Below are 23197 nucleotides of genomic sequence, written 5' to 3' on the forward strand. Positions count from 1 at the left end.
CCCCAAGGTCCTAGAACTAATAGATGGTAGAGCTGAAACTTGAATTCAGACAAGAAATATTAACCTCTATGCTCTGGCAATGATTAGAGCAAGGGTCCCCAAACTTTTTACACAGGGGGCCAGTTCACTGTCCCACAGACCATTGGAGGGCCACCACATACAGTGCTCCTCTCACTGACCACCAATGAAAGAGGTGCCCCTTCCAGAAGAGCAGCAGGGGGCTGGATAAATGGCCTCAGGGGGCCGCATGTGGCCCGCAGGCCGTAGTTTGGGGACACCTGGATTAGAGGCTCCTCCCTCCCTCAACCTCAAAAAATGTGTATCTTACCACATGTCCCAGTGATTCTTAAGACAATCTCTACCCTCTAGTGCAGTGGTCCCCAACCTTTTTTGCGCCACGGACAGGTTTAATGTCAGAAAATATTTTCACGGACCGGCCTTTAGGGTGGGACGGATAAACCTATCACGTGACCAAGATAAGCGTCAAGAGTGAGTCTTAGATGTAACAGAGGGAATCTGGTCATTTTTAAAAAATAAAACATCATTCAGACTTAAATATAAATAAAATGGAAATAAATGTAAGTTATTTATTCTTTCTCTGCAGACTGGTACCAAATGGCCCACGGACTGGTACCGGTCTGCAGCCCGGAGGTTGGGGACCGCTGCTCTAGTGCACATATTCTCTTTCGTGCTCTCTGGCATCCGAGAGCACTGAAATCCCCTCCTGGTCCTGTCCAATGATCCAAATGCTTCCCATCCTTCAGGACTAGGCTCTGTCTCCTGATGGTTGCTCCCAACCTTGATCTTGACCCATTTAGTTCATTCTGAAAAGACTTCTCATCGTAGGGCACAGTGGAAAGGACTGCGCATGAAATACCCGAATCCGAATCCTAATTCTGTCATTTAATAACCATGTTACTCTGAATAACTTCTATGAATTCATTCGCTCTTAGTTTGTATTCCTGTAAAAAGCAGATGATATAAAGACTTCCTTGTAAAGGTTGTTGAAATAAATGAGATATTGTATAAAGAAAATGATCACATGATTAGCTGACAGTTCACACTCAATAAAGTGCACAACAATTATCAATCTATTGTTAAGTTATTTTCACTTTTCTTTAGCATCTAAGCATATACTTCTTTAAAATAAAACAATTTATTGTATTAACAGTTAAACCTAATTCCTAGACCTAGACCAAGTAAAATTTTTAGAGAGAAAAAAATTAGATTTGTCATTCTGTTTGTAGATTTTTTTGGAGCTCCTAACACTCCAGCACTGAGAACTGAAGTCCCGGAAAGTGTGTTAAGTATGGATGAACACCGAGAGCAAGTACAGAGGAAAAAATACTAACCAAGGGGGAAGAACTCCATACAGAATTCTCATCTACGTAGTAAACAATTAATAAAATTAGCTGTTGAAGATGACCTACTCACCCATGTTTTTGTCTAGACTTTGAATAAAGTGCTCTGAACACTACAGCAGGTGGTCAAAAATGAGGAAGGGCAGGTGTTGCTAGAAGATAAAACAGACTTAAAGCCTCACTGTTTTCAGTGTTGACTACAAAATGACATAAACATTCCTTGCCAGTTCTAACTCCCTATAGGTCAGTGGTTTCTGAGAATGAAAAAATATATTGCAATTAAAAATATTGACTTTGTTGGGCTTCTATAGGAAGGGTGGCCCGTTCTGGCAGGTCAGATAAGAAACCAGCCTCAACAGGTTTACTGATTGGTGCCTGTGGTTGAGGTGAACATTGGTAAAAAGGCTTCTTACAGGGGAAAGTGAGCCAATAGTGTCCTTAGTGAATGAGTGTCCATACAGGATAAGATGGAAAAAGCCTATCTCTATCATTAGGCAGGCAGTCGACGGGCAAGGGTGGCCAGGGGAATTCTTGTCATCTATATACAATCCTCAAAGGGCCTATGACTATCTTAGCCTTGAAATCCCAGCATCACCCCTTGTAAAATCCAACTGTTTTTATTTAAATGGGCTATTTTAAAAAATATTTTATTGATTCCTATTTTGTTTAAACATCTAAATATCTTCAGTAAAACTTCAATTTTTACTAACTTTCACGTGGCAACCTTGGCAACAATTAAACATCTTGGTATAGAGCATGTGTTTTTTTTTCTAAAAAGATACTCTGCAAAACATAGTCATATTTCAAGTTTTATAGTTTTGTTTTTACGTAGGAATTGCAGTGTCATTAGAAAAATTGTGCAACGTTTCTTCAATTTAATTTAAGGAGATGGTTATTTTAAAAAGTGACGTTCGCAGGAGTCTCCAGAGAGAGGCTTTTTTTTTTTTCTTCATCTTATAAAAGAATAAGAACTGGCCAAAATATTCAACAAAAATCTGACAGATATATATTATTAATAATCCCCAGTCCTTAACTAGTTTGATACCTGATGAAGATGTTGCGGCAAATTTTCGTAGTAGTGTAACTTGGAAAAAGGAGGAAAGAGTAAACTGAGATGCTTAAAGCCCCATCCTAACCACAGCCACCAGCTCTGCCTCTCACCTGGCACACTGGGTTTGGAATGGGTGGACAAAGCGCAAAGCACAGGGACCCAACCTGTGCCGTGACTTTCTAGCTATGTATGTGCAAGCACGTCAGTTAGCCTCCCTACGTTTTCAGTAATATTACTGCCTGGCCCACAAGTTTTTGTTGAAAGGACTGAGTTAATTTTGAAGCATTACTGGAACAATGGCCGGCACAGAGTAAGTGCCAGGTAAATGTTTGAGACAATACAAACAGAACAAAGGGAAAGAGTGGAGTTGAATAGAAAGGAAAGTGGACCAGAAAAGCCCAATTGCAGGCACTGGTAGTCAAAGAAGGAAGTTTCTGGAAGGTGAGCCTTCCGAGGTAGGAGATACATGAAGTCCAAGCAGCACTGGAACTGGGAGACCTCGTTACCTTCCCTGCCATTATCCAGTTCCCTTCCTCTGCACCCTCTACCCACAACTAACATTCTATGTTTTGAAATCAACCATTTGAGCCCTGACTGGTTGGCTCAGTGGTAGAGTGTCAGCCTGGCATGTGGAAGTCCTGGGTTCGATTCCCAGCCAGGGCACACAGGAGAAGTGCCCATCTGCTTCTCTACCCTTCCCCATCTCCTTTCTCTGTCTCTCTCTTCCCCTCCCGCAGGTAAGGCTCCACTGAAGCAAAGTTGGCCCAGGCACTGAGAATGGCTCCATGGCCTCCGCCTCAGGTGCTAGAATGTCTCAGCTTACAATGGAGCAACACCCCAGATGGGCAGAGCATTGTTCCCAGGTGTGCTTGCCGGGTGGATGCAGGAGTCTGTCTGTCTGCCTCCCCACTTCTCACTTCAGAAAAAAATACAAAAAAAAAATCAATCATTTGACTTGTAAATTGATCATATTCAGGAATCGTCTCCTTCCCAAGAGAAAAAATTATACAGCTATATATTTTTTATTCAGAGGGATGGAAATTAGCCTACATTTACTATTCAGTTTAAGTTGCCTAACAGGTAAAGATTCCCACAGATTATCTGGGATGGCTTTAGGCCAATATAATGGATTATATTTAGAAATTTAATAATGTGGATCAGAATGATGACTCTTAATATTAATCACAGTAAGGTAAACATCAGCCCTAGAAGACACCTAGGGACTTTCCTTTCTGCTTCTGAGTATTTGTTAGCTCCTGCACAGACTTGGGCATTTGTGGTGTGGGCTGTGCAGAAAGTAAATAATGGAAAAGTAGGCTGTCTGGCCTCCATCAAGATTTGGGAAAGACAAACCATAAACAACCGTAATTAGAGAGAAATCAGATACTTAATAAGGCTGAGAGAATAAGTAACACTTTGATAAATAACTCTCACAAAACTTTTTAAAAACAGAGACTTATAAAGAAAAAAAGTCCTGCTCTCATCTCAACTAGACAACTAAAAAAAATTTTAGAGACATTTTACATTCACAGAAAAACTGAGAGGAAGATATAGAGATCTCCCATCTACCCCCTTAGCTAACATGTTTCTGATTACGTTTAATTGCAGATGTGGCACGCTCAACCCTCATATGCATAGCCTCCTATGATCAACACCCTTCACCAGGATGATATATTTGTTATAACTGAGGAGTCTACATGAACACAGCATAATCACCCAAAGTTACAGTTTACACTAGGGTTTACTCTACGTGGCGTACATTCCATGGGTTTGGACAAATACATAGTGACATTTATCCATCATTATAGCGTCACTGCTCTAAAACCCTCTGTGCTCTTCCTGTTTGTCCTTCCTTCTCAATCCCTCCCTGGCAACCACCGATCTTTATGCTGTTTCCGTAGGTCTGCCTTTTCCAGAATGTTATCATATATGTATACATTCGGAATCGCACAGGAAGTCCATAGCCTTTTCAGCTTGGCTTATTTTGCTTCATAATATGTATTGCAGGTTCCTCAATGTCTTTTCATGGACTGATAACTTGTTTCTTCTTAGCACTGAATAACATTCCATTGTCTGGGTGCACCTAAGTTCATTTATCCATTCACCTACTGAAGGCATTTTGGTGGCTTCCAAATTTTGGTAATTATAAATAAAGTTGCTAGAAACATTCCTGTGCAGGGTCTTGTGGAGAACTAAGTTCTCAATTCTTTAGGTAAATACCAATAAGTCATTTGTAAGAAACAGTCAAAGTCCCTTCCAAAGTGACTGTACCATTCTGTATTCCCCTCAGCAGTGAATGAAGATTCCTCTTGCTCCACATCCTCAGTAGCATGTGGTATTATCAGTGTTCTAGATTTGTCTGTGTGAATAGATGGGTGATGGTATCTCAGACAACTTTTTAGTCAGTTAACTGAATCACCAAACCAGCAAGTCCCTCAATAATATTGTTATTTTTTTCTTTCTCATAAATTTTTAATCTTTTAGCTCATTCCGTAAAAAGCGATTTGTAGGTTGTGATGCACTTCCGAGGGAACATAGTTAAATGCAGTCTATGAGGAGGAAATATGGCCTCAGCCTCTGGCTGCTCTTGGCTATAAAGCCTTGTTTAAAGGAATCTTACTGGAGAGTGAGGCTCTAGATACCCGGAAGCCAGCCTGCTGAGACTTCCGCTGCGTTTACTGGGATTTGACTGACTTGACTTGATCTTGTTTGTCCCTGCATGGAAAGGTTTTGTCCTGCACATCCAGCTGTAATAGTTGCTTCAATGTAAGAAAATTTTCTCCTGCTGAATTAATTTCCAATTCTGTGACCAAAATTGAAGCAGAGAACATAGCTTCTGCCTTCTACAAAGTCATTACCCAATCAGAGAGAAAAATCTTTCCTTAACCGAAATATCTCAAAAATGTTTACACTCATATAAGAGAAAAGTAGAGGGCATTTTATATATGCTCATCACTGGAATACTTTTATTTAAATCACAAAAATGGCCATTTTTTATGGTAAATAGAGAAACTATATATCTAACTTATGTCCAACAGTATACATTTGTTTTAATATTAATACAAATTAAATTGTACTTAATTTAATATTTGCAAGGTAAATATTTAATATGTTCTATGTGCTGTCATTCTGTTTTTATCTGCATACAATAGTTCTTATTGTATGCAAAATTTTCAGAGACAATGAAGCCCTTAGAAATCTGTTTCTCATTACCATCCTGTTACTTAATGCTTATTGTCATCAAATATTATTTGCTACAAATGACTAAGTCTATGCCTAAGGCTAACAAATACTTATTATATAATTTTCCCTTGCCCTGACTGGGTCCCGTCTCCACCCTTCAAAGTTATGTGTTCTCTGCATCGTGTTCTTCTAGCCCTGCCTACCAACTCTTTTTTTTTTTTAAGCATTTTATTTATTTATTTATTTTATTCGTTTTAGAGAGGAGACAGAGACAGAGAGAGACAGAGAGACCCTCCTGGAGGAGGGTCAGGAAGCATCAACTCCCATATATGTGCCTTGACCAGACAAGTGCAAGGTTTCAAACTGGCAACTTCAGCGTTCCAGGTCGGTGTTTTATCCACTGCGCCACCACAGGTCAGGCCATCTACCAACTCTTTAGCTATGCAATTTGGTTAATTCATTTTTTATCAAAGGCCATATTAATATGCAAGCCAACAGGAGAAACATCCATATATTCGAAAGGTTCTAGATACATATTTTAAAGGCCATTAAAGAGTGATATGTGTACGTTTCTGATAATATACGTGATTATCGGGGTAGTGACTTCAGTTAGTGGATCTGCACTCCCCAGGAATCTATGTTAAGTGGTTCAGGCTTGATTCCATTTGGTTTACTTGGTCTGCAATTTTTTGCTACTGAATGAGACAAACAGAGAAGTATTACCTCGACAGCAACCCGTCCCGCTTTTCCTCGGTGAGGAACTTCATAGGCCTCCATCTGGCGCTTCGTGAGCCGCGCCAGCTTCGGCGCGAGTTCCCGCCAGCCCTTCCCCAGCTTGACCGCCGAAGTCAGAAGGGCGGACTCCTGGACGATGTGCGCCACGAGCCCCTGGCAGTCCATCTGCAGCAGCGCCTGCGGCAAGAATTCCACGTCATGACTGAAAGCAACTAATTGGGGCTTCTTCCTAGAAATTCCATTTTTATTACATATTCTAGAAACGGGCATCCTCGTTTTCACTACGCCTGTATTTGAGTTTCCAAAAATTTACAGAGTTGATTTACTTTTAAGCAAATCCAACCAGCAAAGTACAGTGCACACAACTGGACCAAAATGAGGGAAGATTTAGGCCTACCTCAGTGACTAATTATAGGGTGTTGGGTAAACCACTTAACTAATATGTTTCTTATTATCTTTAATTACAAAAAGAAGGCGTTGAACTAGACACTTCTCAAGACACCCTGAGGCTCTAGCAGTCTACCATTTATCAACCCAGGGATGTTAATTTGCTCTTCGGAAAATAATTCCTTTTCCTACCAGAGGACATTGTTAAAACATTATTCCGTTTTTGCTGGTAAACATCATTCTGTGCTGGTAAACATTATTCTATTTTTCATCAAAATGTGATTTAGAACTTCCCAGAATCATGCCATTGCATAAAAATGAGACACTCCTTCAACTTTGAACAAAGCTCTTGATAATCATGACTTTAAAAAAATTAACTCTCTGCCTTCACCACCAGTATAATGAGCCTAATAGAAACCACACATACTAAGGGGAGAACACAGCCTTCTACAATGCAAAGGGGAAAAGCATTCCACTCTTTCCTCCTCGATTAGGCGTCTGAGCTTTGTCCATCACCACATGTTTCAAACAAGTCCACGAGTTTTCTCTCTTGCCTGGAATATATCTTTAAAATGTGAGATTAAATCTATCAATAGCTCTTCTCTATCCAAATAAGCAAATAATGCTTGGTAGCACTTCACCACGTAATGGCACTTAAGAGCTTTATCTGTCATTATGAAACAATAAGTAAAAACGAATGACCAAGTATGTATGGCAACTGTTCAAGTCCATTCCCATGGAACCATCCGAAGGGCTACCCATGGGCTTTGTACACAGACTATATATTGATCCATAAATTTCTAGTGAGGAGTTCTGACCTCAGGAAGAGGTAGTACTGAGCCAGCAGGCCCCTGAGGTTCTGTTAGTAAACAGTGGAGGGGGATTAGCAATGCCTATCCCAGTGCCTTGTTTTAAGGGGAAAAAAATCTGCAGTTAGAATTACAAAACCCGAGTTTAAAGTTTAGCTTCACATATCACAACATATCTCTGTTTAATGATTTTTCAAATGCATACAGTGTTAATAACACCCCATCTAGTTCCCTATAATCATTATGGAAGTTAAATCAGATGTTGAAGTACTTTGTGGAGTGTGAAGTTGCCAGCGTAGAAGGACAGTCGGTCTCACTGTCTGCAGATGACTAAGGGGTTTAGAACCCACAGTGTTTATCAGCTCCATCCCAGCTACCCCAAATTAGGACACGATCCAAGAAAAATGTACGCTTACTATGCAAATAAAGTATCAAGCGGTGGCCTCCACACCCCATGCTCCATGAGCCTCTGGTCAGCTAAGCGACCTCAGCCCTTCCATTCAGAAATCCTGAAGCCTCCAGGGGGCACACGGTGAGTTTTTGAGAACTATTAATACTCCCTTAATAAGCTCTCCGCCAGCACTGTCTAGTCAGTCACCAAAGCTTCTCGGTGATCACACACTAACACATGTGCAGGTCTGATCAGGATGCAACTTTCAGACCATTAAGCCAATATTATTTTTAGTCACTAAGGTCAACAAAGCAATTTTTAAGTCAAACCTTCATGAGTCCATGCTGAACACGAGCTATGTGAGGTCATGAACGACTGCAAAATACATGCGCAGTTTTGACAACGTAGATCCACCACTGACTGTCAACAGCCCAGATTAAACAACAATGCAGCACACCATCATAAAACTGTCCACTTAACAACTGTGGGGGGGGGGGGGCTTTAAAAACTCAACCCCTCACAGTATCACTGCAGAATCATTAAAGCAATGGAAGAAGAAATGTTTTACATATACTTCTTTCTTTATTATATAAATTATTGTTCATGTCACTGAATACATTCCTCCCCCCAAATTTCTCTCGTTTCGCACCTTAGTTAACACTTTGCTCCTCTATGTAAACCTGCCTCACCTACACGAACCACTCACCTCCTATAGCAGTGATCCCCAACCCCCGGACCACAGACCGGTACCGGTCCATGGGCCATTTGGTACCGGTCCACAGAGGAAGAATAAATAACTTACATTATTTCTGTTTTATTTATATTTAAGTCTAAATGATGTTTTATTTTTTAAAAATGACCAGATTCCCTCTGTTACATCCGTCTAAGACTCACTCTTGACACTTGTCTCAGTCACATAATACATTTATCCGTCCCACCCAAAAGGCCGGTCCGTGAAAATATTTTCTGACATTAAACCGGTCCGTGGCCCAAAAAAGGTTGAGGACCACTGTCCTATAGGACGCCAACCTTGCACAGTGATAGTGGTATTGACTACACCCACAACAACACACGGACTGAAACATTTGTACACACATACACCTTCATTCAGAAGCATCGTGGTTTTAAGCACGGCTCTGGAACCAAAAAGATTTCAAATCTCATCTCTGATACTAACCAACTGAGGAACCCAACCTCCCAAGACTCAGTCTCCTCTATGCGTAAGATGAAGACGAGCTACACTTACCCACATAGCTATTAACATGGGTAAACTAGATAGTGGGGTAGATGGTCAGCCCTGTGCCAAACACATAAAGAACCTTAGGGGAATGTTAGCCTCCATTATTATTATTGTTATTATTCATACATTCACATTTTAGAAATTTGGGAAATATGCTCTTGATTTTTATTTTACTTTTATGAAATACTAAATTTCTACTTTAAAGGCAAAACAGTTCTTCATCTTCTTTAGCTCTTTCCACTGAGCCTTGCACTGGGGTAATGTTATCTTTTAAAAAAATGATCCTGTGAGTTCTATTAAAACATGAGGCTTAAGAAAGAATAAGCGACATTGTTTTGGGGTTATAATAAATTGTGTACAGAAGGGAATGTTAAATTACTAAAGTAAAGGACATTGATTATATGTTATTAAAAAAAAAACCCACTAAAGAGTAGAACCTATAGCAAAGGCCAAGTTAGTTATTTTAGTTTGCTCTTATTCATATTATTGGAATTTCTCTGATATTTTAAGAGCTATCCAAATATTTGAGAGAGGAAGATAATCTCTTAACTGTTATGCTGTAGCACAAACAGAAACTTGAATCTTCCTTTAAAAGATGATCCTCAAAGGCCTAGTTTCTGGGAAAATCACAACTGAGTCTAAGAAACTAATTATATGGTCTTGCAGGAAAAGCTGTGTGTTTGCTGTCGAGTGACTTCAATTTATCTGAGACCGCTGAGAAATTTTTCGCTTCTTTTTTCATAGGTTTGGTTAATAAAATGTTCTATGGTAAATAAATTACTGTGATCAGGCAATACTCACCACAACAAGTTCATAGAGAAACCGTCTGGTAGTCCTGTCGGCATGGCAATCTTCCTTCAACTTCTTTAAAATGTAAGAAACCTTTTCTGATTCTTTGTCTGCTTGTATTTGACCAAAATCTTCTGGAGCCAGATGTGAGTAACCCAGGACATCAGCTAGAACTTTCCAATCATAAACTTTTTCTGACACCAAGGTCAATACAACTGAGTAGATATAAGTCAGTTTTTTAAAGGGCAGAGCAATTTGTTCAAGAAGGTGCCTGGTTGTGAAGATTCTCTCTGACACAGACATTACTTGTTCCTTTGCAATCACCTTGACATTTTTGCAACGTACAAGTCCAATCTTCCCTCTCAGGACACCCACATACCATTCTTTCACTTTGGACTGCCCAATGGCTTTTACCTTACCTTCTCCAAGAAGAGCGATTGTGTCCCCTTTGAAATATTCAAGTAAATAGTCGATCTTGTTTTGTCTTATCACTGCCTTCAGAGTTACTCCATAATTGGTAAAGTTCAATTTTTTGTCTTGAAATGTGGGATATTTAACATGCACCATGGGTAATAAAGGAGTAGACTTCATTATCTTCTCCTTCTGCAAATCACTTGGCAGAACTGACTGTCTTTTTAGGTTTGGGGCTTGATCAGGTGTAGTGATGAAGAACTGTGCAACTGGTCCACCATCAGGAGGCTCCAGCTGAACTCGGAAAACAAACAAGTGCATTTCTCTGGAGTCAACTAAAGAAAATAAAAATTGTTGATGAACCACTTGACTTGCTTGCAACTGCTTTTGTTTAATTTCTTTTCTTTCTCCTTGTACCTTAACTTCAAAATCTGGATCACATGAAAACACAGAAATACTTAAATCTTGTGGCTTGTCAAGTAAGAACGAATGCTTCCCCCAGAGCTGAAACACAACAGGAGATTTGCTCTTTCCACCCTTCTTAATATCAGAGATTGTAAGCTTCCTTGGCATATAACTGTGTCCACAAACTGTGAAAACAGCCGTGAAACTGGGATGAATATATTTGGGGCCATAAATGCCAATCGAGGTGGTTTTGTGGATATAATCCCAAATGGTGGCAGCCGGTGACGGAGTGGCTTTCGCCTGTGCAGCGAGCACTAGGTACATCACCTGACTCAGCTCTATTAGCTTGACCTGGATGGTGTCTTTATAAATGTAGCAGTTGCTTAACACTTTGAAAGGGCCTTCTTTACTCAGGCTGTGTAAACACACCACTTCCGTCATGACCTGGCTGAAAGGATCCTTTCTCACTTCAGCACCGATTTTCATCTCCAGCAAAATGGCTTCCATTGTGTTCAGGTTGCCTAACATGATTTCCAACAGCGGGCTCACAGTGCATGAAAGATCATGATTAAGCATTTGTGGAGGATCAAGAAAAACCCTTAGAGATACCTCCTGGAATTCCCCCACAGCCACGTGACCTTGGGGCACATGAACAGTAATATCCGATTCAGGCAACTGTACTGATCCTCCTTGGTGGTTTAATTTACAGACTATCACAGTCTCAGCAAATTGTGTTTGCGCCCACCCAAGACTCTGTTGAAGTGTATTCAAATCCAGGCAGGAGCGGGCAAGCTGCCGTTGACTTAACCAAGCCATTTTATAAGCCTCTCGATCATTTTGAAGCCATTCTAGATCTTGTTCTAGGATCTGGCTAGAGTCACGTGTATTCTGATGGGCATGCGCTGTGTCGTCTATAATGTCCAAAAGTTCTGAAACACTTTTAGATCTCGCTGACTTCCTTGAGGAAGACTGCCTAAGCAACTGATGCACATCAAGTTCATCACCAGAGGAATCGAGAGAATTTCCAGTTTCTATTTCTCTAAAAAAAAGAAAAGGATCCTCCTTCAAGATGGAAATATTAGCTTTCTTCTGGTTATTTCTTAGCTGAGTTATGTCATCCAAAAATGGGTTCGAAGCAGACAGTTCATTCCAGAATGGATTTGTAGCTTTGGAGACATTATTGCCATGACGTGGGAAAACATCTGGCAAATTGAGAAGCAGCCCTGGGTCTGGACACTCTTGTTATTTAAACAAAAACAAAGCAAAACAAAGGTGAGTGTCATTGTGAAATACAGCCAAGATTATTATTTTAATTACAGCTTAAAAATTTAAGATTTTTTATTTTGCTTTTTGATCTCTAGTATATATTAAAGTTAAATTTGGTCAAATTTTCCTGCTGTGAGGAAAGGAATTCATTCTATCAGTTTATTTTACCATATGTCATCTAATCATATTAATGATTTATAGGTAAATAAATATTTAACAACTTAGATAATTAATTTAACACATTTCCTTCAAAAAGACGCAAACTATATATACTTGTGCCTTATAGTTTTGTGTTTAATTTTTACAAAAGAAAACCTCTGAACAGAGTAATTCATTCAATTATCCAGATTTTTTATAAACACTGAATAGCTGGTCTCACTATATCAAGGTTATTCATTTAATTTTTTCTGATAATATTCAATATGTGAAAAATATCAAATACATCTGTTAATAACTAAAATAATTTTTTGGCCCTGGCCAGTTGGCTCAGTAATAGAGCATCAGCCCAGCATGTGGTTGTCCCGGGTTCAATTTCCAGTCAGGGCACACAGGAGAAGTGACCATCTGCTTTTCCAACCCTCACCTCTTCCCTCCTCTTTCCCTCCTGTGGCCATAGCTCGATTGGTTTGACTGCATTAGCCCAGTCATTGAGGATGGCTCTGTGGAGCCTCTGCCTCGGGTGCCAAAAACAGCTCCGTTTATGAGCATGGTCCCAGATGGTCAGAGCATCCGCACCAGACAGCGGGTTGCCGGGTGGATCTTGGTCGGGATGCATGGAGGAGTCTGTCTATCTCCCCTCCTCTCACTTGGAAAAGAATAAATAAATAAATAAAATTTAAATAATAGGCCAGATAGACAATTATGCACTTTTCAGATTATTTCCTGATAACTTTGTATTAGTAAATGTTAATAACATTAAATTTTTTTCATATACAGTAAACATCAGAATTACTACTCGCAGGAGTTCATTGAGCTTTTTCAAGTTTAAAATGACAAAGAACGGGTTTACCACTCTGAAATGGAGACATGTTATTACTCTGAAAAGTATTTTAAGAATCAGCAACACATTAAAATAGTCGCACATCGGCTGTAAGGAACTTCTACATATCTCACACGTACAGGTGTCTTTTTTATGCTGAGAGCTCCTCCTGCTTGGTCATTTCTCAATAAATACTGGCAGTGATTGGGGGCACTTTGTGAAGCTGGTCCTGCTTTACAGAAAACCAAAAGCCAAAAAGGCAGCCAACAGAGAAAAATGAATTCAAGCAAACTGTCAGACTTTTCTGTGTTTGCTATACCTACAACTATTATCTTAATTGAAACAAGTTTTAAGTGGCATATATTAAAAATTGGAAATGCGGCCCTGGCCGGTTGGCTCAGCGGTAGAGCGTCGGCCTAACGTGCGGAGGACCCAGGTTCGATTCCCGGCCAGGGCACACAGGAGAAGCGCCAATTTGCTTCTCCACCCCTCCGCCGCGCTTTCCTCTCTGTCTCTCTCTTCCCCTCCCGCAGCCAAGGCTCCATTGGAGCAAAGATGGCCCGGGCGCTGGGGATGGCTCTGTGGCCTCTGCCTCAGGCGCTAGAGTGGCTCTGGTCGCAACATGGCGATGCCCAGGATGGGCAAATTATCTCCCCCTGGTGGGCAGAGCGTCGCCCCCTGGTGGGCAGAGCATCGCCCCTAGTGGGCGTGCCGGGTGGATCCCGGTCGGGCGCATGTGGGAGTCTGTCTGACTGTCTCTCCCCGTTTCCAGCTTCAGAAAAATGAAAAAAAAAAAAATTGGAAATGCATTTTGAAAAGTTGTATTTCTCCTATTTCCATAATTTCATCAAACGAGTTCCATCTAATTCCTGAAACCACTTTTTCTCTAAGGATCAATTTCTTCAATGCTCCATAAAGATTTCGTAGCCCACTCCAACATCCAGAGACGTCTTCACCCCCCAAATTCATTAACTATTCACTGCATGTACCGCTCCTTCAGTGAGTGTTGCCTCCTCCTGGTATGTATTACGGTCTGTTGGCTCCGCTATTTTGCTCACCTTTTTAATGATAGTGTAAATATTTCTATGATACCATTTGAATTTTATATTCTTTTAATCTCTTAGCATTTTTCAGAGGTAGATCCACAAATTTGCTGGTGATGGAGAAAAAAAAATACTACAGATCCATACCTGTGATATTGCAATTTTTTGAGGATTTTCGGGTTTCCATGTCAATCAAATTTCCTTCGGACCTACTTCGTGAAATTCCTCCTGACCAAAAATGGGCTCTTTCACTGGTTATCATTTTTCCACCTACAAAGTGAAAAATACACTAACATGTTTGTGTGCACAGACAGGGTGTCAGAAAACCAAGCTCAAGGTAATCACACATATTTAAATAGAAAAGTGCATATAAAAATACTCTTCATAGGCCCTCTTCTGGTAGGATGCTGGATGAAATATGTATAGCACTCCATTGAAAATTATTCAGATCCTGGATTAATACAAATAAGAAAACCTAGAAGTGCATTTGTAATCATACAATAAAGTAATAATAAAATCCCAAAGGTTATAAAAAGAATAGTAAGTGAAATTTCAATAAATAGACATTCCCTATTAGGTGATTGGGAAACTAAAAGTCACAAAGCTAGAATTCTTTCTCACAAATCCTTCTATACCTTCAATTCAATTCCAAGAAAAATTACAACATGTTATGTATAAATAACAAATGACATATATATATATCACACACATATATATAATATGTGTGTTCATAGTTCTTAAGCTATTTTAAAATATATATATTAACCTTGAGCCTATTGTACTAAGCAAAAGAAGCCGTTCATACAAAGCAAAGAACAGTATGATTTCACTCATATGTGGGATATAAAACTGAATCCCATTGGTACAGTCAACAATATGGTGGTTACCAGAGGGTGGTGGGAGGGCAGTGAAGTGTAAAGAGGTCCAAATATATGGTGACAGAAAATGATTTGATTTGGGGCAGTGGGTACACAATGCAATATACAGATCATGTATCATAGAAATGTATACGTGAAGTCTATATGATCTTATTAAACCAATGTTACCCCAATAAATTTAATTTAAAATTTTGAAAAGAAAATAAATCACACCAAAAAGAAAAGGGGCTAATAATATTCAAGATAATCCAGAAGAAGATCACAAGAGTAATGTACACCAGCAGGTACCAGCATTTATTATAAATCAATGCTGAGTAAGACAACACAAAGTCGAACAGAAGTAGACTAAAGGACACAAAATAACCCCAGAACCAAACTCACCCTCACCAGGCAAAAACTAGGAGAAGATATATCCATTACATATGACTAAAAAAAGAAAAAAAGACAGAATTCCAAAATATATCAAAGATTTCTACAAATCACAAGGCAAAATAAAAACATAAAAAACTTGGGGGAGGGGAGGACCTGAACAATCATTCCTCACAAAAAATAAACACAAGTGAGCCCCATATTTTAAAATATGCTCTAATTATTGGTAATAAGGGAAAGGCTAAATGAAGCCACATGAGATACAATTACCAAAGTCAAATGTGCAAAAACATTAAAATCTGGCAGCACCAATTATTGGCGAAGTTGCTGAGCAAAGGACAAATCCTATACACCCATAGAGGAAGTATGAATAAGCATAATCACGTAGAAATCAATCCGACTTTTCTAGGAAGATGCTTAGTACTCAGCAATTCCAATCCTAGTTATTTGTTCTAGTAAAACCTTGCATACGTTCATCAGAAGACACATACATAAATGTTCATTATATTATATTAACAAAAAAGCCAAATCAACCAAAATATTCTTTGTCATATGAATGGCTAAATAAATTGTGCTTTAATTCAATGTAATTATGTAACTATGAACACAGATGAATTATAGCTAAAAGCATCAAAATGTACTAAATGTAGGTATCCCATGGATGAGACTTAGCCTAGGTTTTTTATTCTGTTTGATGCAATTGTAAATAGGATTGTTTTCTTAATGTCTTCTTCTGGTTATTCATTATTAGTGTACAGAAATGCAACAAATTTCTGTATATTACTTTTGTATCCTGCTAAAAAGTTATTTTAAATCAGATTGAACAGAGTACAAAAATGAATAGCAGCAATGAGACATAAGTAAACTACAAGGTCAAATAGCTGATGAATGATTGACTCAGAAATAATTACTCATACACATTACAGCTACCTCATAGAGCGATAACTCAGGATACTGTAAACCAGTGGTCCCCAACCCCCAGGCTGTGGACCTGAACCGGTCCGCTAAGAAAAAATAAATAATTTACATTATTTCCGTTTTATTTATATTTAAGTCTGAACGATGTTTTATTTTTAAAAAATGACCAGATTCCCTCTGTTACATCCATCTAAGACTCACTCTTTGACGCTTGTCCTGGTCACATGATACATTTATCCGTCCCATCCTAAAGGCCGGTCCGTGAAAATAGTATTTTCTGACATTAAACAGGTCCGTGGCCCAAAAAAGGTTGGGGACCACTGCTGTAAACCCTTTCTCAGACTCGAGGTTCCCAAAAGTATATTCTGAGATTATCCCAGGTTCTAGTTCAAATTCCCAGTCACACTTAACTCCTGTGTTAACCGCACATCTTGCAAATGATTCTTTCTTCTTCTCCTTCTTCCTCTTCTTCTTATTCTTCTTCCTCCTCCTCCTCCTCCTCTTCCTCCTCCCTCTCCTCCTCCCCCCTCCTCCTTCTCCCCCTCTTGTTTCCCCCTCCTCCTCCCCCCTCCTTCTTTTATTAAGTGAGAGGCAGGAAAGCAGACAGATAGAATCCCACATGTGCCCAACTGGGATCCACCCGGCAAGCCCCCTATAGGGCAATATTCTGCCCATTTGGGGCCACTGCTCCGTTGCTTGGTAACCAAGCTATTTTTAGCACCTGAGGCCATGGAGCCATCCTCAGCAGCCTGGGCCAACTTGCTCAAATGAAACCATGGCTGTGGCAGGGGAAGAGAGAGAGAGAGAGAGAGAGAGAGAAAGAGAAAGGGAGGAGGGGCGAGAGGCAGGTGGGCACCTCTCCTGTGTGCCCAGACTGGAATCGAACCCGGGACATCCACATGCCGGGCTGATGCCCTACCACTAAGCCAACCCGCCAGGGCACAGCTGACTCTTCTTTTTTGTCATAATCTTCTTTCCAATTCTTGACATTTTATTTCAAAGAGGTTTATCTCATTTAAAAAAGTAATAATAAAAAGCTTTTTCTGATATAAAGAACAAGTAAAGTAAGGAAAGAAAAGGAGGGGGAAAGGCGTATTTTCCAAATATGATGAATAAACAAATGCAAAAAATATTTCATAAGGTGCCATACTTTAAAACATCAAATGGTGCAATAGCAGTTCTTTTTCCTTTGCTAGCTGGAAGGATGGGCACAAAGCTGAATGATGCAACATGCAATTTTCACTGAAACCTCAAGTTTCCTGGCACGTCTTCAAAATGCTGTGGTTAAGTTTACCAAGTATAATGTCCAAATCCAAAAGTTAGTGGCCACAGGTAGTCAAAACTTTGCGATAGGAAAACTAAGTTCATATCTTTCAACAAAACTAAGCAAATCAAAATAAAATAAATTTTTTTTAGATGAAAATGTATCTTCCAAAAAGATAAAGTACATTTTAAGTTGAAAGCCAATTTAGATGGATATACCTCAACTCTAACCTCTTGTGAAGAGAAGAGCAGAAAGAAACAATTTATACCCAAGATTCCTTTGAGGGGAACAACTCTTAGTGTAAAAATAAAATAGTTATAACCCAATCAAGTGCAGTTAGAAGTTCTTACCTACATAAGATCCAGGAATAGAGAATCCTAACATCTCAGAAACAAAGGTCCAAGTGGGGGATTAGCTAAAATTCTTTACAGGGTAGCCCTGTTCTTCCGTCACCCAAGCAGATCTTCATTGTCCTTTAAGCCAGTGGTTCTAAATCTCAGCTGTAATCAAATCACCTGGAGGCTTGATCAAACACTGCTGGACCGGCTCCAGTGTTTCTGATCTTGCACCCAAGAATTTGCATTTGGAGCGAAGAAACCAAGTGAATGCCATGGTTCCGGGAGGCACGTTTCAGAACTGCATTCCGAAAACCACCATGTTAATTTATCTCCCTGGATAAATGGATTCCCCCCTATTCTCTGGCTGCTCCCAGTATCCCCCAACAAACCCTCTCCTCCCAGTAATTTTATGCGCACATACACACAAACACACACATACATTCCTCACGGGACTTCATTTTTTCTTTCTTTCTTTCTATGGATACGGGGAGAGGCAGTATAAGAGAAAAGCCCTTGGCTGGAAGGCCCGTGATGCTGACCTGTGGAAGGCAGGCTTGTTTACACAGGTGCAAATAGCCAGCCCCAGCTATCATTTCCCTGTGTTTTCTTCCAGTTCAACTTCATGCTCAGTGGCGAGTGCTTTCCTAAACAGGAGTCTTTAAAACTTTGTCTGAAGAAGCATGAGTCAGTCTTTGTTGGATTAAGTAAGTGGGAAAAGATAGTCTACTACCCACTTAGTTGGGGACACATTCTTGTCAATTTGCCTTTAACAATACACTTTTCCTGATTCTACGTGATTCATTATTTTATTTCCTTGAAAAACGATGAATCAAGTTTTGCTCTTCTTTTCGTTTGCTGTTTAAACGAGGCCTGAAGTAACTGAGAACATTTACTAACTGTACAATTTAGCAAAAGATCTGTCATTTTGCTGGGAGGGGTAAGGTGAGTTTATAAAATAGTAACCAAAGAAGCAATACCATTTGAAAGAATTACTCCTTTTAAATGTGTTCTTTTGTGAAAATTGTCATTATATTTATGGTCATCGTTATATAGTGAAAATTGCTATTTTTAGCCATCGGTAGGTTCACAGTATTTTCCAGCTAGGTTTAAGGGATTTATCTGCCCAAGATTATATAGGTGTTAAGCAGCACAGCCAATGTTTCAAGTTAAAGATACCAGATTCTAGAGCAGTGGTCCCCAACCTTTTTTGGGCCACAGACCGGTTTAATGTCAGAAAATTTTTTCCTGAACCGGCCTTTAGGGTGGGACGGATAAATGTATCACGTGACTGAGACAAGCGTCAAGAGTGAGTCTTAGACGAATGTAACAGAGGGAATCTGCTACTTTTTAAAAACAAAACATCGTTCAGACTTAAATATAAATAAAACAGAAATAATGTAAGTTATTTATTCTTTCTCTGCGGACCGGTACCAAATGGCCCACGGACCAGTACCGGTCCGCGGCCTGGGGGTTGGGGACCACTGCTCTAGAGAACAAACGTTTGAACCCAACATCACGTTTCCTCCCCACGGGTCAGACCTTCCTTTCCGAAGGAAGTAAGATTTGGGATTATGCCCTGGCCTTGTTGCCAGAGAGCATCAGGGATCATTCTTGATCCCAGGAGATCTTCACCAAGTACACAGAAGTGCCCAACACATGGAGATGTGACCTGTGCAGTCACACAGGGTCCCATTTTCAGAAAGGCCTTATGCTTGGTGTAATGCCCTTTGTTGCCATCTTGAAATATTTTATACATTTTGAACAAGTCCCATGTTTTCATTTTGCACTGAGCATTGCACATTATGTAGCCAGTCGTGGTTCACCAGGTTGGAAACCCTTAGCCTTCAGACCCATGAGAAATGACTGCCAATAGAAGTGATCATGAAGAAAAGAGAAAAGTACCATTATAAAAAAGAAGAATGTTCATTTTACAGAGGATAAAAGCGAGCTGCAGAGAGGTTAAATGGATTGTCCTAGGAAGCGGGTTCAGAAATCAAACTGTCAATTCCTTATCTGAGCTCCGTAAGAAGGTGGGTACAAGAATAACTGGTTTTAGCCCTGGCCGGTTGGCTCAGCAGTAGAGCGTCCGCCTGGCATGCGGGGGACCTGGGTTCGATTCCCAGCCAGGGCACATAGGAGAAGCGCCCATTTGCTTCTCCACCCCCACCCCCTCCTTCCTCTCTGTCTCTCTCTTCCCCTCCCACAGCCAAGGCTCCATTGGAGCAAAGATGGCCCGGGCGCTGGGGATGGCTCCTTGGCCTCTGCCCCAGGCGCTCTGGTCGCAACAGAGTGACGCCCCGGAGGGGCAGAGCATCGCCCCCTGGTGGGCAGAGCATCGCCCCTGGTGGGCGTGCCGGGTGGATCCTGGTCGGGCGCATGCGGGAGTCTGTCTGACTGTCTCTCCCCGTTTCCAGCTTCAGAAAAATACAAAAATACAAAAAAAAAAAAAAAAAAAAAAGAATAACTGGTTTTACCCATTCCACAAATTCTGTAAGAGTAAAATATACAATCTTTTAAAAGTCTGATGCTATTTCATGTGACATGGAATAATCCCTTAGATTTTAGGACCTTGAAGCACAAATAATAAAATATTTAACTTACTGAGGGTGAAATAAAGAGGTCCCCGGCCTCACGTTCCCCTCGAATCATACCTCCTACCAAACAAGACACTCTTTTCAAGACATTTTAGCAGCTGTTTGCATTAATCCTGACAGAAAGGGTGCTGGGCTCCTGACAGCAGAGGCCTCGAGGCGCTGTAGCAAGAATGCAGGCTTTGAAATTAGACAGATATGGGCTCAAAGCAAAGCTTACAAACAAATTCACTGGTTTGAGCATCACTTTTCTCATCAATAGAGCATAAAATAAATATCGACTTTAAATAGTTGTAATAGAATGTGAATTACATCTCAAGAAAGCTGTCTTTTAAAAAAAATGTTGTAAAGATTAAATTAAATACCATAAGTCCCCAACTTACACCAAATAACTGCTTAAAACAGCAGGTTTCTATTTTCTTTTCCACATCTGTGCCAACTCTGTCTGTTTAAGCAAGAGTAATGAGTGGCTACTGACAATGATACTTACGGAATATTGTAAAAGAAAAAGCAGAAAAAATCACTGTGGAATTTGAATTGCCATTTTAGCTTCATTGATTGTTCTACTTGATAATGTTCTTTTCAACTCTCTAAAGAGGATAATTGAAAAATTACCGTATTATTGGGTTCTGTCATTTCTTTCGCAAATAAAACCTAACTTGATTCAGCCGACATTTGCCCCACTGCTACAGGGATAGAATTAATTATAAGATTCCCAATATTCTTTGCCAAGAGATGAAAACATGCTGACAAATATTTTGTATGCACAGCCACAGTCTTCCTTGGTCTGAACTGAGAACACTGGTGTGAATGAGTCATTTATATATCATCTGGCAAATTTACCTTCTTGACAGAGGGTAAACATGAATGTTAAGTCGCTGTTGAGAACAGAGCGTTCATGCGCTAATAATTGTGAGAAAGAGCACAAGGGAAACATTCCAGGGAACCGATAAGATTAAAGAAAGGAACACACACAGTGCCACATCATCCGATGTGTAAAGCAGAAGTTTCCCATAAATTCTAAACAATTTACCACATCTAATTTTTAGTGTTTCACGGAATCACAGTGGTTTTTCTTTTCTTTTTGGTCAATTCTGTAAACAGAATTGTATGCATAGTATGAACTGTTTATGAAAGCACAAACTTGAAAAATACTAACATGTGTCCACATATAGATGTAGCTATTCAGATAGGAAGAAAGGTGCAGTTATGTATGTATATACGGATAGAATGTAGCTAAAGAAGGAAATTTTCTTTGTAGTAAAGCTTCACTGTTCTGGAAACTGGGAACTGGAAGTTCATTTCCTTTCTGAGAGATAATTAAGTCTTTAAAATGTCACTTATTGGGAGGCAGTAACAAGTATTAATGGAGTGCAAAAGAAGTCTGAAGAAGAAAACTGAGAGAGACAAAACTTTTCCTGGAGGTTCGGACCGCGAGTGATTGCCATCTCAGAGGGAGATGGTGAGTAAGGTTAACGAAGCAGAAAATTCTCAGTGGAACACAAAGCGGTAGATCTTGTCAATCCAACCATCTACTTTTCCCATACAATCTTCAGAAATATTCATAGTGTTTACTTAGTGCAAAAAAAAAAATTACTCTGATTAGTAAGAGGTATTGAGTTTTACATATTGAAACTGTAAAATCTCTCAGTCCAGGGAAAGCCAAGCTAATCGGTTACTATAATTACACACAGTAGGGTAGAAATACACGGTACCACATTGAGGATGGAAAATATTCAATGTAAATTCCTTCTATTTGAACAAATTTTTGAAATATTTAGAACCATTATGAAGAACCATATCTGAATCGTACAGAAATGACTAATTTTAATGTTGAAATTACATTTTGCCATTCTACTTCAGGTGTTAACTTCTAATAAATACAGTAAATTAAATACAAAGGAAACCATCCAGAATGGAATAAATAAAACCAGCTATCACTGTCCTTTTTATTTTCTTAAATCAGTCTGAAAAATTGAACCGCCTCACTTAGTGGCCCAAAGGAACTTTCCAGAAGGAGCCCATCCTTTCTCTTCCTCTCCATCACTCTTCCCATTTAAAGCCAGTGCAATATTCAAGTTGGAGCGGTGTGTCCTTCTGCTGAAACTCGCACTGCTCGGTGGGCGCTGGTGGGTTCCTGTGTTCAGCTGGAGAAACGTACAGGAGGCTCAGACTTGTGCCCACAACACAACCTGGTGCCACGTCGGGACCTCCTGGACTGCTTTTCCAGAATTTTGTGATGGTCTCGCTGCCGGCCTTCTAACTGGTTGCCCTAAGGAGTTTAGTGTAAAATAATGGTTCTTAACTAATCTTCTGCATCAAAATCAACTACAGAACTTTAAAAAAAAAAATGCAGATGTCCAGGATGTGCCACCCAGATATCATTATTTTTATCAAAATTCCCAGGAGAGTCTGATGACAGAGAGTCCCCAAATCATAATTACAAGGAGATGGAAATACGTCCGTTTAGTTTTGTTTTGTTTTAGACAAACATGCTACTCGACAGAATACAATACCTGGCAGCTCCAGAGGCCCATCCTTGCTAGGCAACCCTTCCTGAGGCGAAGAGCCCTGGGACGTTGCACGAGACATGGGATTTCGCAGCGATAAAGGAAAAACCTCTTCCTACGGGCCCCGTGACCCGTCCTGGGATAGCCTAGGGGTCACCTCCAACACCAGCTATGCTCTAGGGTCGAGGGACAAATGCTATCTCCCTCAGTATGCTTTGTTGGGATCACTGTCTCCTTATGTCCTTTCTTTCTCTTAGAATTATAAGATCTAGATGAAGA

General features: G+C 40.0%; 1 protein-coding gene and 1 non-coding gene across 8 annotated transcripts in view; one reads left to right on the top strand and one right to left on the bottom strand.

Moving 5' to 3' along the window:
- Positions 1–23197, bottom strand: part of MACC1 (MET transcriptional regulator MACC1) — a 234791-nt gene that overhangs the window by 48728 nt on the left and 162866 nt on the right. For 5 of the 7 annotated variants that reach the window (XM_066239785.1, XM_066239788.1, XM_066239784.1 and 2 more), the window contains exons 2-4: positions 14198–14320; positions 9959–12000; positions 6319–6507 (exon numbers count right to left, since the gene is read on the bottom strand). In XM_066239785.1, coding sequence (XP_066095882.1) covers positions 6319–6507; positions 9959–12000; positions 14198–14320 — 2354 coding nt within the window. Of the gene's footprint in view, positions 1–6318; positions 6508–9958; positions 12001–14197; positions 14321–17994; positions 18021–20898; positions 20946–23197 lie in introns of those variants that run through there. The other 2 variants (XM_066239789.1, XM_066239787.1) reach the window with 2 other exon arrangements.
- TRNAV-AAC (transfer RNA valine (anticodon AAC)) lies at positions 13389–13464 on the top strand. Its single transcript has one exon. It is a non-coding gene; the product is annotated as a tRNA-Val (tRNA).

Source organism: Saccopteryx bilineata, chromosome 7 (genome assembly GCF_036850765.1).
Source record: "Saccopteryx bilineata isolate mSacBil1 chromosome 7, mSacBil1_pri_phased_curated, whole genome shotgun sequence".
Classification (NCBI taxonomy): domain Eukaryota; kingdom Metazoa; phylum Chordata; class Mammalia; order Chiroptera; family Emballonuridae; genus Saccopteryx; species Saccopteryx bilineata.